The following is a 19,950-nucleotide window of genomic DNA, read 5'->3' as shown; positions in this document are numbered from 1 at the left end:
AACTAAGCAAGGTAAGCAGACAGTGGTGGAAAAATTACAATTTTTTTTTACTTAAAGTAATACTAGGTAACGTTTTCAACAAAACTAAAGTTAAATTGTATATCTTTTGCGAGTGGCAAAAGTTTCACAACACCCACTCCGTGAATTTCACCCCCGGAAGCCTTTTATTTATATATTTTCTATTGAACGTGTACGGGGGGACTTTCCCGGGAAAATGACGTTCCTGGCCAACGTCATGACATCGTGGCCGACGTCCTCAGGAACTACCGCAACGGTTTCCTGTTTGGCCAGGAACTACCGCGCTATTAACAAAAAGGAACCTCACGCTGATTTTAAGATAATGTAGGATTGGGAGATCGAAAAAGAACAGAAAAAGAAAGCACAGCTCATGGTAACTAATGCTCCACTGGCTAAGAGAAACGATCCGTAGATAGTATAAAACAATTAAAAGATCGCTTTTTGAAACGCTTCCGGCTTCCGGTGAAAACGAATGGAATTCTGGGTAATCGAGGACTAGGGAAATTGTATGCAGTGACGGTAGTGACCAGCAGAGGTTGCTAAAAATCGTTATTTGTGATTTTGCATTGTACAACTTTAAGTAAAGTATCAATACTGCAATGTAGAACTACTCTGTTACAAGTAAAAGTCCGGAATTCAAAATGTACTTGAGTAAAAGTACAAAAGTATTGGTATCAAAATGTACTTAAAGTACCAAAAGTATAAAGTCCTCATTATGCAGAATAATTATGCAGTCCCATTTCACAAGTTTGTAGATCGGCTATTTTCAAATGGCCGAAAAGCATATAGGGTTATACAAGTGTTTACTGTATGTTTTGTAATCAAAATCAAAATCTACAAAGTAAATAGTAACTAATGTTTTAAATAATGTGGAGTAAAAGAACAATATTTGGATCCTAGAAGTGGTGAAGTAAAAGTATTGGAAATTGGAAATACTCAAGTAAAGAGCAAATACCTCAAAGTTGTACTTAAGTACAGTACTTAAGTAAATGTACTTAGTTACTTTCCACCACTGGTAAACACATACATCAAATGGAAAGTAGAATCACAGATAAACCCTAGAACCTGGCATCAGTCTAAACAATATACTATCAAAAGATAATAATGTGTACATCCAAACTATAGAAACTATAGGATTCCAGGTCAACAAATGAAACTGGCATCTGTCTTAAATAACATGCTATCTAAATGACATTTTAACCCTTGCATAAGACTTGCATGGTTGTCAGGGCTACGCCAAGTGTTTACGGGCTAGAACACACGTTTGGATGAACAGAGTGAGAGAAGAGATGAAGAGAGAAAGAGAGAGAGAGACTGAAAGAGATTGAGAGAGAGAGAGAGAAAGCGAGAGAGAGAGACAGCCTAAGTCATAAGAAAGGAAAGTGGGGTGATGTGAGGACTGTGGTATGGTGTGTGAGGCGCTTATGGAAGATGTCACATCATATACAGTATAGGCTGGTGCTCCTATATGAAAAACTAAAGTTTGACGAACCAGTGCAACTGCCTTGCATGGTTTCCTCTGCCATGGGTGTGTGAATGAATGGGTGAATGTAATGCACAATCTATGTAAAGAGCTTTGGATTAAAGTGCTATATAAATGCACCATTTACCATTTACCAATACATAATCGTCTAATCACAATATTGTTTGAGAAAATCGCAATTATTTTGAATAATCGTCAGTCGTTTCCATGTTGAAAAATGTTCATACATTTTCAAATATAAAAAAAAACTTCTAGCTGATCTACAAAGTGTCACTTTGTGACACATTGTAGGTTTGTAGATCACCCATTTCCGCTATTAAATTTTTTGATGTCAGAAATGTCTTGTATATTTAGACCTAAGTGCAACCAACTAGACAGTGAGTCTAGCATGCGCCCCTCGCTACCCACTGTATCATAATCAGTATCATATTAGGTGAGAATAAAGACTTGACACTGAAGTGATGTTTGTTGGCAGGTATGTTAAACCAGTGGTTCTCAAACTCTTTCATGTCAAGGACCCCAAAAATGATATGAATTTGGCCCGTGGACCACTATCTGAAGATATTTTGTGCCAGGGACCCCAGAAGCGAAGATTTGTGTTAAAAATGGTCGCTTTAAAGACATGTATAATAAAACATCTTGTTTTTTTACACGGACAAACTATGGGTCTCAGGATTTAGATGATTCAGTTATCAAAAGGATTTGGTGATAGATATTAACCCATTAAGACCGGTAACGCATCGGTGTCATTTTTTGATTTCTTTGCCCATTCAAAAATCATGAAAATTCGTGAAAATCTTTGAATATATATATACATTTTTTTAAATCGATCATTTGTAACTCAAATCTTATTGCTTCTGGGGATTCTACAAATGTCTTCTAAATAGTTTTTTGCTATAATACCAGTGGTGCTCAAAGTGTCATTCATGTCAAGGACCCCCCAAAATTATGTTTTGGCCGCGGACCCCATCTGAAAATATTTGGTTCCAGCAGGGAGCCCCAGAAGCAAAGATTTGAGTAAAAAATTTATGTATTGAAAGATTTGCACACATTTTCACGATTTCTTAAAAAAAAAATAGCAGCTATTTTTTTTAGCTTGGCTATTTTTAAATAGCCAAAGAAATCTTAAAATGACACAGATGCTTTCCCTTTACTGTCTCGATGGGTTAAAAAAAGTCAAAACAAAAATGTCATCGTATCTGATCCTTAAACACACACACACACACACACACACACACACGCGCACGCATTTCAGCGTTTCCTGTTAGTTGATGCTGTGGTTTCCTCATTTTTTCTGAAAACAAACAACCACACACACACATGCACATGCACAACCACACGTGCACACCATCAGATACTACCTGTGTGTATACCTAGGGTTTTTAAGGGCATTTGTCTTATGCTAGCGAGTGTTGGCGCCTTCGCGGTACTCTGCATGTTAACCATAGCATTCCAGGAACCTCCGTCTGCCTGTGTGTCACGGTATATATACGTATATGGACGCCCATATAAGGAGATCCCAGAAGGCAGTGTGTCCACTTTCTGCCCATATATGCAGTGGTGGAAAGTAACTAAGTACATTTACTCAAGTACTGTACTTAAGTACAATGTTGAGGTACTTTGACTTTACTGGAGTATTCCCAATTATCAGTACTTTTACTTCTACTCCACTACACCTCAAGGCAAATATTGTACTTTTACTCCGCTCAAATTATTTGAAAACTGTATTTACTTGTTACTTTGCAGATTATATAATAAAACATACATTAACCACTTCAGCCATATTTTATACCTAGGCTATTTGAAAATAACCGATTTACAGGCTACCAACGCGTCGCAAAGCTTGTAAATCTGCCATTTTCAAACATTTTAGTACTTTTACTTTTGGTACTTTTACTCAAGTAAATTTTGAATTCCGGACTTGTACTTGTAACAGAGTACTTCTACATTGCAGCATTGATACTTTTACTTAAGTAAAACATTTGAGTACTTTTCCCACCACTGCTAGGGCAACACATTAGTGTTTGAGTCACAATTTTATATATAATCCATCTATAAATGACAGGAACCTCTGTATGCGTTAATTGCATTAATTATGCTTGTCCTTTGCATAACTGTACCGTGAGACCCGTTCATCTGAATGACTTCAAAGTGCTTTACAATGTGCAGCATTACATTCACACACAACTTCACACACTGACGACAGAGGAAACCATGCAAGGCACCAACAACCTGCTTATCAGGAGCAATTAGTGGTTCGGTGTCTTGCTCAAGGACCCTTTGCCACTAACCCAAGGGGGAGCCGGGGATCAAACCGGCAACCTTACGATTCCCCAAGCGGCCCGCTCTACCTCTAGAGCCGTATGGTGATTTATTTTTGTGTCCACAGTTAAACGTGTACCTGTCCCCATCCCTAGGGTGTGTGTGTGTGTGTGTGTGTGTGTGTGTGTGTGTGTGTGTGTGTGTGTGTGTGTGTGTGTGTGTGTGTGTGTGGGGTGTCTTACCAAATGCTGTCGGGGACATTTCCTGCATGATAGCTCTGTACTCCAAATGATGACGATTACTCTGATTACTGGGACCTAGCAAGACAGGCAAAACAAGCTCAATAAATTCACTTTTATAAACTTAACAAATAAAGCACTTCCTGAAACTGTGTGCGGCATCTATGTAGCAAGCTCCATTTCAAAATGCTGGCTCAAACAATACGGCTGCTATCGTGTCACATCATGCAACATGAGCAATTCTCTTCCTAAACAATAATATTCAGTTTTTTTCCTGCATTGAGGAATTGTCTGTGCCCCCAAAGATCCAACACCAAAGGAAGAACACACCGCACCAAAATGAAAATTGTTAATAAAAATAGCAATCAAAATCCTCTGCAAGTGTGTTTAATGGTGTTTATGGAATTTCTATACTATACGGTGATATGCCAGATTCATACTATACACTTTGTCTGTATTGGAGTGAATACGCATAATATTTAGTAGGCAGATGGACACAGACTAGGACAGGGGTCTTCAACAGGGGGTCCGGGACCCCTAGGGGGTCCTCAGAGTTACTACAGGGGGTCCGTCAAATCTTTGTGTGACATGATTTTCTTTTTTACTTTAACCACTTGAACCCTAGCGTCCCTTTTCTGAGGAGAACTTTAGCCAAAAAAAAGTTCTTTGCCACTCTTTGCTATTTTTGGCAAAAACTGAAACATAATTTGATACAATATAGAGGGGGTCCCTGCTTCATCTCTCTCTCAGCTAGGGGGTCCTTGGCCTGAAAACGTTGAAGACCCCCCTGTATTATACACTTTGTCTGTATTTGAGTAAATAGGCATAATGTTTAGTAGACAGATGGACTAGGAGATCGCTTCATAACTGTCTTGCTTGAAATGCTATATTAAGAAGAATGAAACATGATGACAACCATGATATCTGGACATGTCACAACAAACAGCCAATGACCCTTGTGTCTAAAGGTCTGTGATTTAAATAGAGACTATTAACATGACGTGTGATGATGGATGCAGGATGCTCATACAGAAAACACCTTGTGAGTGGTAGGTAAGAATAGCTTTAATTCTGTCTGCCTGGTAGGGATAGGGGATATAAGGAAACTGAAAGCTCAGTAATGGGAGCTTCAGCATCCTCAACCGCTTCGGCTTCAGCTTGTGGAGTCATTCCTGCTGCCTGCGCGGGCTAGATTAAAGGGCAAGACCACTTTGGTAGAGGTTTGGATTATGTAGTTACCTTGCCATGATGTAACTCCAAAGGTGGACGAGAAATCAAAAATGATTTCTATATTGACTAGAAATTGATCATTCAAAATATGCTCCTCATTGACTTACATTATACGGCAAAACCACTCTGGAGGAGCTCTATTAACTCATTTCCTGCCAGAATTATTTCAGATTTTTTGCTGTAGACTGCCAGAGATTTTTCATTGAAAAAAAAAGTTCTCAGGAGCCGAGATACAGATTTTTTAAGTTTTAAGTTAACAATGAAGTGGATAGGAGTTTAAATCTTTGATATATCATATCTCCTTGGTCTTTGGGTCTAAAAATAAGAAAAAAACGAAAAAAAAAAAAAAACTTTTTTTTTTTTTTCTTTTTTTTTAAAATAGAACGCAGATCTGCGTCTTTGGCAGCCAGGCGATAAATTAAATAGAACGCAGATATGCGTCTTTGGCAGCCAATGTGTTAACTCATTCCCTGCCTAGGACGTAAAAAACGTAATTATTTCCAATTACCAATTCTGCCTAGGACGTAAAAAACATAATTTTGAAAAATATATTTTTTAAACAAGATCTCACGTTCCTTCATCTCTTTCATCATTTCATTGTAGCACACCCGGATACGGAAATACGTCAAATCGAAGATTTCCGTTTCCGTCCGCTTCCTGTTTAGATCCCGCCCTAAAACGGTCTTTTCTCGGCCGTGGAATGCTGTTTAGCGACGCTGTTTTGAAACTGCTACTACTGCAAAATGGAATGTCGCCGATTGAAAATGTCTTCTCTGGGCCACTCACACAACTACCCTGTGTGTCTACAAACAGTTGAACACGCGATCATAAGGGATTTAGCGAGGTGGAAAAAGTAAGTGAGTTTTCCGTTCACATAGCGATACATGGTGTTTTCACACTGGACTGGAGGAGAGACTCCGCCACGATCGGAATGCTTGTTGTTTGAGCGGCGTGCACGACTCGCCTGTGTGTTTAGAAACGATTGCACTTGCGATCATAAAAATAAAAATAAAAGTGAAGTGAAGTTACACTAAATCGCTGGCAGTGGGCAAACACAGCCAGAAATAAGTCTGGCAGGTAAGACCACTTTGGTGGAGGTTTGGAGTATGTAGTTACCTTGCCATGATGTAACTCCAAAGGTGGACGAGAAATCAAAAATGATTTCTCTATTGACTAGAAATTGATCATTCATAATATGCTCCTCATTGACTTACATTATACGGCAAAACCACTCTGGAGGAGCTCTTTTAAGCCCGTAAACAAACAAAAATAAATATATATACAATACATAATTTATAAAAATGTCAACTTCCTGTTGATTTTACTATTTGAAGATCCGTATCCAGTCCGGGTTTTCTTCCAAATAAAAATAGCAAAATCAACAGGAAGTTGACATTTTAATACAGAAAAGAAACAGTAGTGGGTTTGGTGATGTTCTACAATGTCACACAATCAGCTTTGTTTGTGTTTAAAAGAGCTCCTCCAGAGCCTCTTCACCATACAATCAATGTAAGTCAATGAGGAGCATGTTTTAAATTATCAATTTCTTGTCAATGGAGAAAGTCATCATCACGCTCTAGTATGATCACGTAGGGCATTCATTTACCAAATAAAACACATAAAGTTAAAGTATGGAGACCCAACAGCAACAATAGATCTACTTTGGGGAGAAAAGTCCTCCATGTCTTCTGTGTTATCTGTCCATGAAATGCCTAAATGTTTGCCTAACGACCGGTCATTTCCCCTTTAACCAGTTAAACCCCATACTCTGAGCGGAGTCCCTCTGGGCTCTATACAAGAGTCTTTTCTGTTTTCACTCCTACTAATATCTTCACTTAAAAATGCTGATCAGCTTGTAGATCTGCTATTTTCTGCCAAGATTTCCAGAATACGGATGCTGGGGTTTAAGTGGTTAAGTGTGTGTGCGTGTGTGTGTGTGTGTTTTTTTGTTACGAGTGTTGGTGTGTGTGTGTGTGTGTGTGTGTGTGCGCGCGTTTACCTGGGTTGCAGGGGGAGGGGGGTTTGTTCAGGACGTGGGCGGCGCCTGCGGGCGACGGAGGCTTGTTATTGGTTGCTGGGGTGGTGGCCATGTCGGAGTGGGAGTGGGAGGGGTCAGGGACGACAGGGAGGGGTTGCCTTGGCGACCGGGCGCTCCAGTCATCCAATCCGCTGGAGGCTGCTGCTGAGGCTGTTGCCGAGCTACAGGTGGCGGTGGCCTTACGGGGCTGCGCTCGCACACACACACACACACACACACACACACGCACACACACACACACTATTTAACACATTGAGTGCCAATCGCGTCAATCTATGCGAACCTAAATAATTGCGCAGCGTGCCAGTCGCGTAAATCTACGTGAAGAGGTCTTTCTTTTTTTTTTTTTACTCACAGGTTCACATTTCATTGTAGGCCTCGTTCGCCACGACACATTTCATTGTAGCACCACCGGAAACGGAATTATCCATATCGGGAGATTTTCGTTCTCAAAGCGGAAACTAAATCTCCATTTTCTCGGTTGTTGTTTTTCTCATCGCTGATCGCCGTTTAGCATAAACCGCTGTAGCTTCAAGATGGCGGATCGCAGATCGAAACGGTCTTCGCTGGGCGTCTCACACAGCTACCCTGTGTGTTTACAAACAGTTGAACGCGCGATTTTAACGGATTTAGCGAGGTCTGCGGCGACGTGAAAAAAAAACGAAAAAACAACAATAAATCACTGGCACTGGTGAGTACATTATGATATTAAACTCTGGCATGGAATGTGTTAATAACATGTAATATTTTGTATTCTTCTCCCCAATTATTTCCTCCCCACAAACATGTGTGTGTTGTCACTGCTGTTGTATCCTACTGACTCCGCTGCCAGGGAGGAGCCTCCACCAGGAGGACCTACTCCTCCCGCCCAACACTCCTGCTGACAGGCTCCGCCCCCAAGCCCGTAGGAGAACGTGCAGTGACAAATATGACCCTCCCTCCTCCCCGGCCAACTGTGTTCATATAGACCAGTGGTTTTCAACCAGTGGTCCTTGGGTGGGGTTCCAGGTGGTCCCCAGCTAAATGAAGGAGAGTTGGTAACCAAATGGACCCTTATACTGTAGATCTTTAACTCCTGAGAGTGTAAAATGAAACTAAATGTTTAATTTTACACTCTCAAGAGTTAAATTATTGTTAAACATCTGCATGACTTAATTAAATAATTGTTATTTTGATCAGCGTTTGCCTGTTATCTCTCCTATGGAACCAACAACATCAATACAGCATGGATGGAATTGTGGACAAAATCGTACCAACGACAACAACATATTCTAAGTCTTGGTTCTGAGGGGCTTAAATCTCATCAAACGGTGGTAAAGTGGCTCAATTTGCCGAATAAATAATGGACGTTGATATGAAAAGGGTTGAAAACCACTGGTATAGACGCTCGACAAAAACGGATGCACCGCAGCGGACTCGAACACCCAGACTCCCCAAGAGGTGGCGGGCAGATACTTTACCCAAGACCCCAGAACTACGGTAGAACATTCATTGAAGCGGCCAAGCCCTGGTGGTCAAATCTGAGAATGCACTTAAAATGCTACTGCGCGTGCGTCTCCCGTTTTGTGCGCATGCTCACGACGCGTCACGACGCATGGAGCGATTCCATTGGTTCATATTGGTTCCATATTGGTTCCTATTCTTACGTCCGGGTGCTTCAAAACGCCACTGAGCACATTCATTGAAATGATAGCTGGGGGGCGGGGCAATCCGCCCTCTAGTTATATTATACCTCTCTGACTTTACCACTGTGCCACCCGAGCGCCTCGTCTGGGGGACTGAAAGGCATCTGCTAGAAAAAGAAGGAGAACAGCCGCTAAACAAACCTACTCCCACTGCTTTGGACACCGGTCATGAGACCCTCCTAAAGACTTGGTTCTGTAAGGCAGTGGTTCTCAACCTGTGTGTCAGGAACCCCCCCCCCCCTCCAGGGGGGTCCCCACATGATTTTGAGGGGGTCCCCAGATGACAGTGAAGTGACAATTTAAGGACTTTTAAGACCATTTTAGTACCAAAAAAAAAAGAAGAAGACAAGGAAAAGACCATTGCTGCATCAAAAATAATCAACAAACTATACAATAAAAACAAAGATTGGCCAAATTGTCAAATAATATAAGAAAGATGCAATAATTGTGAAAATAGCCGATCTACAAGCTTGTAGATCAGCTATTTTTACAATATTTATCTGTGGAACCAAGTCAAACTAAATGTAACGCCTCAACTCATACATTCCAAGTGCTTGTCAGGATGGGGGGTCCTCAGTTCAAATATGATTATTTTGGGGGGTCCCCAGTTCAAATATGATTATTTTGGGGGGGTCCCAAGTTCAAATATGATTATTTGGGGGGGGTCCCAAGTTCAAATATGATTATTTTGGGGGGTCCCCAGGCCAGTTCAAATATGATTATTTTGGGGGGTCCCCAGTTCAAATATGATTATTTTGGGGGGTCCCCAGTTCAAATATGATTATTTTGGGGGGTCCCCAATTCAAATGTGATTATTTTGGGGGGTCACGGCCTGAAAAGGTTGAGAACCACTGGGCTAGACAGCTTGTTTACTGGAGATCAGCTCAATTATGATGCGTTTCCGCTGGAATACATCAGTAACACTGCTGCTGGGGTGAATGATTAACATTGCCGGCATAGACAGTCAGTGGGAGAGAGGCATTCCTTCCCACATGGCTGAGCAGCAGCAGCACCAACCTGTCTAGCTTGTTTCTCCTGGTCTTGCAGCCATTGTAGATAGGACTCTCTGGCTACTTGTTCCTCTATGGCTTCATTAGTGGCCTCCCAGTCCGTCGCTCGCTTCTTGTCCTCCAGCATCTGTTGTTCGATCCACGACTCCTCCGACGTCTTGATGGCCGACTTCATCAGAGACGTGTCTGCGTACTGTTGGTGCACACACACAGTGGCGGAGAAAAAGTACTCAATGTTTTTTACTCAAGTAAAAGTCTCGATACCATCATGTAGAAATACTACTGTTACGAGTAAAAGTCCAGTATTCAAAATTCACTTCAGTGAAAGTACAGAAGTATTGGCATCAAAATGTATTTCAAGTACCAAAAGTAAAAGTACTCATTATGCGGAATGTCCCATTTCAAAATGTATACAAATCTTTTGAAAATAGCAGATCTACAAGCTCAATTTTTTTTTACAATGGCAAATTCTTGCGCGTGTGTGTGTGTGTGTGTGTGTGTGTGTGTGTGTGTGTGTGTGCGTGCGTGCGTGCGTGCGCGCACCCCAGGTTTGAAGGCAGGCAGACCCAGTCCCACTCCAATGGTCGCCTTGTTGGGATTGACCACAGAGTTGTAGTGAATGTTGCGGTGGTAGCTCACTCTGATTGGCTCGTCGTTGTTCTGATGGATGCCGTGGAACGTGTTGATTGGTTCTGGAACAGGAAGAGTCATACCATCTAATCGGGGGGGATAGGTGGTGGATGAGACAGAGTTGATCATCACAGACACACACATCAGGGCATTTGTTGGTTATTAAACGAACACACGTTGGATTTGTCATGCCATTAGTACTGAGCTGTGATTGGTCCTGAGCAAACCTGAATTAACCCTTTAAGAGCGGGAACGCATCTGTGTCATTTTAAGATTTCTTTGGCTATTCAAAAATAGCAAATCTACAAGCTCATAGCGCGGCACTAGCTTGTAGATCTGCATTATTTCTTTTTTTATCTTGAACATTTTTGCAAATCTTTTAATATATATATATATATGTGTGTATGTTTTAAAGTGAACATTTTTAACTCCGATCTGTGCTTCTGGGGGTCCCTGGAACAACATATTTTGAGATGGGGGTCCGCGGCCAAATACATATCATTTTGGGGGTCCTTGACATGGAAAAGTTGGAGCACCACTGATATAGAAACGACGTTTTTTCAAAAAGACATTTGTAGAATATATATTCAAAGATTTGCATACATTTAAAAAAAAATAGCAGATCTACTATTTTTGAAAAGCCAAAGATTTTTTTTAATGACACAGATGCGTTTCCGGTCTTAATGAGTTACGTGTTTGGTTTTTTTCCCCCCAATTTAGTCCTTGTGACAATGATCTCCTCCTCACACTCGTGTTCTGTGTGTTGTCACTGCCGTTCTCCTGCCAGTGAGGAGGAGGCCCCACCGGTAGGACGTAGAGCCTTTGTCCTAAGTTGTGTAAGTGTAGATGGTGAGCAGGTTATTTGAGTTAACCCATTAAGACCTGAGGCGATTCTTAAAAATGTTTTCTAAATCCTAACAGTTTTTTGAAAAAAATCTGAAAAATATTTTTTCACGATTTTTCAAAAATAGCAGATCTACAAGCTCGTAGCGCGGCACTCGGTGCCGCGCTATGAGCTTGTATATCTGCTATTTTTGAATAGCCAAAGAAATCTAAAGTGACACAGATGCGTTCCAGGTATCAATGGGTTAATACTATTTTCAACTGTAAAAAAGCTTTTCCGTTCTGCCAGAAAAAGGGCGCCAAGATCTGCAGACATTTTTGGGTCACGCGGTTCATTGGGTTTACTGAAGAGAGAAGGCGGTGCCTATGTGTCTTTTGAGGTAGTGTGTTAACCAGCTTAGAAGTGAAGTGTGGCATTTTAGACTTCCTCTCTCTCTGTCACGAACAGGCAGACAGACAGGCAGACAGACAGCTCAGTGATATCCTCATTCAGAAAGAACTGAGGGTTACGCAAGAACGTACTCTTGAGAGGAACTGACCTGTGTGTGTGTGTGTGTGTGTGTGTGTGTGTGTGTGTGTGTGTGTGTGTGTGTGTGTGTGTGTGTGTGTGTGTGTGTTACATCAAAGTAATGTCGTCTAGGGACACCGCCAGAACACCGAGTTTAACTCAGGTTGCTAGTTCGATTCCCTGATCGTGTGTGTGTGTGTGTATGTAGGGCTGTCACAATTAAAATACTTAAGTTGACGATTAATAGTCACACAAATAAATTGCGAAGAACGATTTAATTGTGTTCATGTGCCGGTACTCATGGATTAAAGCTAAAATAACATCTCACGACTGAAATAATGCGTAAGGCCAAGTCTTATGTGATTGGTCAAACCCCCACACAAGCGCCGTTTCCTAAACAATTAACACAATATGTAAAAGGAAAACGTTTTAGTAAATATCGTTCCTGCTGTTCTACATGCTGCCAACCAGGTGAAGAAGATCACAGACTGAGGCTTTAAATCTTTGCTTTTATGAAATATCCCAGACCATTAGGGCTTTATGGAAGATGCTTCTGAAACATATTGCTACTTTGACCACTTGGTGGTCATCCCTATGTTCTGTTCTATGTTCTGTTCTATGTTCTGTTCTATGTTCTGCTCTATGTTCCCCATTCACCGCAATACTCCAATCTAAAAGAAAGAACTGAAAATAGCCGATCTACAAGCTCTCAATACGTGGCAAAAATACCCAGTGAACCCAGTGACCCAAAAGCGTCTCTGCAGAGCGTCTGCTTTTAGGAGGCGCTGATCAGGAACATGGCACAGGGCAGACATGACAAAATAACTTAACCCATTAACTCATTCAGTGCCTGACTTATTTCTGGCAGTTTGGCTCAGAGTGCCAAAGCCAAAATTCATTGTAAAAAAAAAAGTGCTTAGGAGCCGAGATACAGCCTTTTCCAGTAAGAAGTTAAACAAGAAGTGAATGGAGCAGAACATTTTCAAATCATGATATCTTGGGTTCTGAACATTTTTTTCAACTAAAAAAAAATTATTTACACTTTGGCTATTCAAAAATAGCAGATATACAAGCTCATAGCGCGGCACCGAGTGCCGTGCTACGAGCTTGTAGATCTGCTATTTTTGAAAAATCCAGAAAATGTGTGCAAATTAATATATTTATATTTTTTTAAAGCGAACATTTTTTACTCAAATCTTTGCTTCAGGGGGTCCCTGGAACAACATATTTTGAGATGGGGATCGGCGGCCAAATACAGATAATTTTGGGGGTCCTTGACATGAAAAAGTTTGAGCACCACTGATATAGAAACATACGATTTTCAGAAAACTGTTGGGATTTAAAAGAGACATTTGTAGAACCGTCTTCAGGTCTTAAAGGGTTAAATACACAAAGACATTTTTAATAATTGTATACTTTCACACAAAAATAGCTGAAATAGCTGATCCATAAGCCTAAATTGTAAGCTTGTAGCTATTTCTGCTATTTTTGGAAAAGGTTTGAAAATGTAAGAATATTTTTCAAAATTTTTATGATGATTATGCAAAATAATTGCGATCAAATCATCTCAAATAATTGCAATTAAGCGATTATGTAATAATTCTCACAGGCCTATGTGTGTGTGTGTGTGTGTGTGTGTGTGTGTGTGTGTGTGTGTGTTTGTGTGTATATGTGTATATGTGTGTGCATGTGTGTATGTGTGTGGATAAGGATAATTCCTTTTAACAGGACGTTCATGAAAGTCCTTGCGGGCTTGTTTCCAATGAGGGCCTGTGAGCAATTAGGGGTTAAGAGTCTTGCTCAGGGACAAATTTCATTTCATCGACACATATGCTGGGATAGCCTGGAATCGTACCTGAACAACCAGGCCTCTGGGGTGTGTGTGTGTGTGTGTGTGTGTGTGTGTGTGTGTGTGTGTGTGTGTGTGTGTGTGTACACAGACCTGTAGTGTACTGGTAGACCTCTACCGGTCTGTTGTACATCTCTGCCATGGCCTGCATCTCGATGTGGTTGCCATGGCAGTTGTTTTTCCTCTTGCGGTTGATGTAGGTGGTGAAGTCCTCCGTCACGTAGTTGGAGAAATAATCTGCGTTCTTCATCTGGACCCCCAGAAGAGAAGAGTTTTTTTTTACGGCTCTAGCTGTGATTTACAACCGTTTTACTGGACCCCCAAGTTTGACATGCATTTAGGCTACAGACCCCCATTTAATGGCATTTCTATGGGACCCCAATTTATATTGTAAAATCAATGTTAATTCTAACTCTGAGAGTGTACTCTCAGAGTTACGGACCCATAAGGGTCCATTTGGTTCCTAACTATCTATCATTTAGCTGGGGACCCCACTTTGAGAACCAATAACATAAGGACCACACACACACACACACACACACACACACACACACACACACACACACACACACACACACACACACACACACACACACACACACACACACACACACACACACACACACACACACACACACACACACACACACACACACACACACACACACACACACACACACACACACACACACACACACACCAGGAGCAGTGTGGGCTCTGGGTTTCACGTGTGTCAGTTGGCCAGACAGACAGCTGTGTTAAATATGCGTATATGATTATTAATATTGTTCTAATGTGACTCACCAGATAATCCATACAGTGCTTCCTCACAACTTCATGCATGTCCTGATCGCCATACACCTGATCAGCTGCAGAGACAGACAGACAGACAGACAGAGGGATAAATGACAGGTTCATATTCATGTTATGTGATATATTACATCTAAGCTTTTAACCCATTAAGACCTGAAGCCGATTTTACAAGTGTCTTCTGAATCCCAACATTATTCTGAAAAACATATTATATCAATAACGTGCTATATCAGTGGTTCAACTTTTTCATGTCAAGGACCACCCAAAATTATATGTATTTGGCCGCGGACCCCCATCTCAAAATATGTTGTTCCAGGGACCCCCCAGAAGCAAAGATTTGAGTTAAAAAATGTTTGCTTTAAAATAATATATATTCAAAGATTTTGCACATTTTCCTGATTTTTCTAAAATAGCAGATCTACAAGCTCATAGCGTGGCACTCGGTGCCGCGCTATGAGCTTGTAGATCTGCTATTTTTGAATAACCAAAGTGTAAAATAACGCTTTTTAGCTCAAATAAAAAAATGACACAGATGCGTTCCAGGTCTTAAATGGGTTCAGAAAATGTTCAATAGACAAACAAAAAAAACAGCACAAGGGGCCGTGTCCACAGAAAGTGTTTTGAGCGACAGGGCGGCGCTTTGATTACTTGATTAACTTGATTAAAGAATTGTTATTTTGATCAACATTTGCCTGTTGTCTCTCCTATGGTACCAACATCAATACAGCATGGATGGAATTGTGGACAAAATCGTATCCAAGTTTTGGCTCTAAGAGGCAAAAATCTCCTCAAATGGTGGTCCATGGCTCAAACGCAGAATAAATAATGGACCTTGATATGAAAAAGGTTGAAAAGCCACTGCATTAGATCTATCAGTCCACGTATGAACAGTGAACAAGGAAAGACATGCTTTCATTCATTATGCTTCATACAAATGGAAGAAACTTCAGGACTCTCTGAAACTGGTTGGATTGGGTCTCCATAAGAGACATTCAGGGTGCTTCTTGAGGACACACTACATAGTGACAGCACCCGTTTCATGTAACCCTATATTTATTTGCATCTGTGATTTGTTTTCATGTGGTTCAAATGTGTGTTATTGTTGTTCGTTATGTGTATTGTATTTTATAACTGTACTTGTTTTCATGCTGTAATCAGGGCGTCCTTGAAAAAGAGAGCTTGCTCCCAGTTTTTAAATACTTCTATCATTGACTAGCCACGTCAAAGGCTTTTTAACTTTTTTTCCTTTGTTGCAAGTTTTCAGTCCCCCACCATAGAGCACCTTCGCTACACCTTTTTGAACTTCTGAGCACCAAGACCCTTCATTTTTTTCATTTTTGCTCTCAATGGGCTTCCATGAATAAATAAAAGGAAAAAGAAAGACAGAAAAGACGCTGGACGTCAAAGACCGCTGAAACGTAACTTGGGCACGACGACGCTGCCAAGACGATTGGCTCCAGCGTGTCTTTACCATAGGATTGCATGGCAGAAAAAAAACGCTGGCATCTCAAAGTATGCATTCCGTGGTCATCATGGCCCCGAAAACTTGTGAAATTATATTTTCAGCATTTCTGCTATATGCTGATACAGATAACGACAGTGACAGAGAGACAGGACTCAGAGAGAAGACAGTTCAGTGAGTTCACTGAAACACACAGCAGTCAGTCCAGGGCGGGCCGTCACCTCAGTGGAACCGGGGACACAGGGACAGGCTGAACTCGCTTAAGGCGGCATCTTCATGCCCGTGTGGTACAGTACAGCCTGTGCCCCCGTGGTGTAAAGTACATTTACTCAAGTACTGTACTTAGGTACAAGTTTGAGGTACTTTTACTTTACTGGAGCATTTCCCATTTTCAAGACTTCTACTTCTACTCCACTACATCTCAGAGACAAATATTGTACTTTTACTCCACTAATATTATTTGAAAACTTTAGTTACTAGTTACTTTTCAGATATAAATTATTCATTATAAAACATACATTAACCACTTCAGCCCTATTTTATACCTAGGCTATTTGAAAATAGCAGATCTATAAGCTCGGCTATTTGAAAATAGCCGAGCTTATAGATCTGCTATTTTCAAACATTTTAGTACTTTTACTTTTGGTACTTTAAGTACATTTTGATGCCAATACTTTTGTACTTTTACTCAAGTAAACTTTTAATTCCAGACTTTTACTTGTAACATTGTCTTTCTATATTGCAGTATTGATACTTTTACTTAAGTAAAATATCCGAGTACTTTTCCCACCACTGCTGTGCCCTAACCGTTGGGCTATCGGGTCACCCCAGGATAACACTTCACACCATCAGCTAAATAAACCTACACACACACTATATATATATGTGTGTGTGTGTGGGTGGGTGTATGTATATATTATATATACGCACGCACGCACACACGCGCGCGCGCACACACACACACACACAGTGGTATGCAAATGAGGGCCGTTTAGACTTCCAGTAAGTCACATGATATCTGTGGTGATTCTCAGAACCTCTCTGAAAACTTCCTCTTTCCTCATTCTCAGTATTACACACACACACACACACACACACACGGCAGACATGCGACATGCGTCTGCCGCGTGTGTGTGTGTGTGTGTGTGTGTGTGTGTGTGTGTGTGTGTGTGTGTGTGTGTGTGTGTGTGTGTGTGTACATCAAAGTAATGCACTATGTCGTCTAGGGACACCACCAGAGTAAGACGAGTTTAACTCAGGCTAGTTCCATAAGGGCTGCTAGTTCGATTCCCTGATCGTCTGTCTGAGTCATCACCACCAGCAAATGACATTTACACTGTTTATGTTCACTATATGAGTGTGTTCACGCTCACTATATGAGTGTGTTCACGCTCACTATATGAGTGTGTGTGTGTGTGTGTGTGTGTGTGTGTGTGTGTGTGTGTGTGTGTGTGTGTGTGTGTGTGTGTGTGTGATGGGAAGAAAAACCCAACAGAAAACACCTGAGCTCAAATTTCCGCCCGTAACACTCTGTCACACACACACAGTAGGGACAATCCCACGGTGACTGTTACCTCCTACACCTGCTGACAACAGTGTGATCAACCATGACATGAAATTTACCCTGGAAAGCGTGTGTGTGTGTGTGTGTGTGTGTGTGTGTGTGTGTGTGTGTGTGTGTGTGTGTGTGTGTGTGTGTGTGTGTGTGTGTGTCATCTCAATTATGCAAATACTCTCCTTCAGAATCAAAGTGATTCATGGACCATAGTACTGATTCCTGATATCGTTGTCGGTTGGAAACCACGTATGTGCAAAACTGTTCCTTTTCTATCATTTAAAGAACATAAAATAGTGAAAATAGCCGATCCACAAGCTCACACCACTGTGACCGCGTTGCACAAATAATCAAGACAGATTCTGCCAAACCAAGGTCCTGTTTCTACATAAAAAAAAGAAGGTGGTGGTGGTGCCCCCCAGAGGCAAAAACACACATATTACTGGTGATAGTAATATTGTTCATTCATACTATATCTAACTACATTCCTTCCTATGTCTATATGCCTACATTGTATGTTACATATTAACACATTTTAATGTTGGTGTACATTCATTCATATCTACTATATGCCCTGTTTATTGGTGACATATTTAACATGATATTAATGTCCCGTACGTCCACATGCAGATGGCTAGGTCAGTTAGTCTCTAGGTCTTTAAGACTATCATATAGGTCTTTATAGACTTGACTTACTGTAACGGTGGATTTTCATGTCTCCCTAAAAAGCAATCAGATGACTGCAGTTGATTCAGAACGCTGCTGCTCTTCACTAATAATAGAAAGTGGAGCATATCACTCCACTTCTTAAATCCTTAGACTGGCTATTTTTGAAAACCTTTGAAAAAGTTCACCTATACACGAATCCACGGAGCGTTGCCCTGTAGGTGGCGCCGCCATTGCTGCGGTGTCGGACTCGGTCAGCTGCTGCTACGGTTCTGCCCGGCTGTTCACGTTACTCTTTACCTGCTTGGCTGTTGGAGCAGCCATAAACTACACAGGTTCGTCCCCATTTTCTGTACATCTTTGTAAAGTTAGTGTTAGTAAAAGTTAGTCAAAAGCAGGTAAAGAGTAACGTGAGCAGTCAGTGACAGCAGCTGACTGAGACCGCGCAGCAGCAGCTGACCGAGTCTGACACCGCAGCAATGGCTGCGCCACCTACAGGGCAACGCTCCGTGTATACGCGGTGGTGGAAAAAGTACTCAAATGTTTTACTTAAGTGAAAGTATCAACACTGCAATGTAGAAGTACTCCGTTACAAGCAAAAGTCCAGAATTCAAAATGTACTTGAGTAAAAGTACAAAAGTATTGGTATCAGAATGTACTTAAAGTACCAAAAGTAAAAGTTGTAAAATATTTGAAAATAGCAGATCTACAAGCTCACAACGCGTTGCGATGCGAGCTTGTAGATCGGCTATTTTCAAATAGCCTATGTATAAAATAGGGTTAAAGTAGTTAATGTATGTTTTATAATGTAATAATTTATATCTGAAAAGTAACTAGTAACTAAAGTTTTCAAATAATTGTAGTGGAGTAAAAGTACAATATTTGCCTCTGAGATGTATTGGAGTAAAAGTAAAAGTATAGACAGAACGTAAACATCTCACATTCAGAGTGAGAGCAGCTACACAGACAAGGGACTGGTGAGCGTCGCCTCACGTGTGCACGTGAGGCGACATGACGTCCACTTCTTCTGTAGACGTTTATCAGCGCACCACACACACACACACACACACACACACCCATCTATCTATCTATCTATATACTGTACATGACCATGGTATGTGCACGTGAAGTGGCTCGCTCTGCCTTTTTATCAGTTCATCAGACGAGACACACAGTATTGACAGTCGTAGTAGTACTGGTGGTAGTAGTAGTCATTGTTTTTAGTTTTTTTTTCCATTTGACTTATTATATTAGTGTCTTGCACCAAAGGTTTCCAGCCCATATGGTCTTATAGATATAGAACGCTGTATAACGTACCATTTAGTTTGTGTCATTTCATCACACAAACAAACAGAACCAGACCTATAGTGCGTAGCAAAAAAATCCTGAAGGGGGGCAAGTGTGGGGCACTTGGTGGGGGATAAACAGGTTGACTTAACCCATTAAGACCTGGAACTGTGTCATTTTTTGATTTGAGCAAAAAAGCATTATTTTACACTTTGGGCTATTCAAAAATAGCAGATATACAAGCTCATAGCGCGGCACCGAGTGCCGCGCTACGAGCTTGTAGATCTGCTATTTTTGAAAAATCATGAAAATGTGTAAATCTTTGAATATATATATTTTTAAAGCGAACATTTTTAACTAAAATCGTTGCTT

At 41.0% G+C, this 19,950-nt stretch overlaps 1 protein-coding gene across 6 annotated transcripts in view; it reads right to left on the bottom strand.

Moving 5' to 3' along the window:
- The window catches only part of otud5a (OTU deubiquitinase 5a), a 45,183-nt gene that overhangs the window by 3,997 nt on the left and 21,236 nt on the right, over positions 1-19,950 (bottom strand). For 2 of the 6 annotated variants that reach the window (XR_013934178.1, XM_080444610.1), the window contains exons 3-9: positions 14,600-14,664; positions 13,889-14,045; positions 10,509-10,681; positions 9,973-10,158; positions 9,003-9,062; positions 7,232-7,457; positions 4,006-4,080 (exon numbers count right to left, since the gene is read on the bottom strand). Coding sequence is in view for 5 of the 6 variants with exons in the window: in XM_080444610.1 (XP_080300736.1) it covers positions 4,006-4,080; positions 7,232-7,457; positions 9,003-9,062; positions 9,973-10,158; positions 10,509-10,681; positions 13,889-14,045; positions 14,600-14,664 (942 nt within the window). In the remaining variant the exon portion in view is untranslated. The remainder of the gene's footprint in view (positions 1-4,005; positions 4,081-7,231; positions 7,458-9,002; positions 9,063-9,972; positions 10,159-10,508; positions 10,682-13,888; positions 14,046-14,599; positions 14,665-19,950) is intronic. The other 4 variants (XM_080444612.1, XM_080444611.1, XM_080444613.1 and 1 more) reach the window with 4 other exon arrangements.

The sequence above is a fragment of the Gymnoscopelus braueri genome (genome assembly GCF_963280865.1).
Source record: "Gymnoscopelus braueri genome assembly, chromosome: 12".
NCBI classification, from domain to species: Eukaryota; Metazoa; Chordata; class Actinopteri; order Myctophiformes; family Myctophidae; genus Gymnoscopelus; species Gymnoscopelus braueri.
The sequence above is the reverse complement of the archived record's forward strand: the minus strand, read 5'-3'. Positions and strand labels throughout refer to the sequence as shown.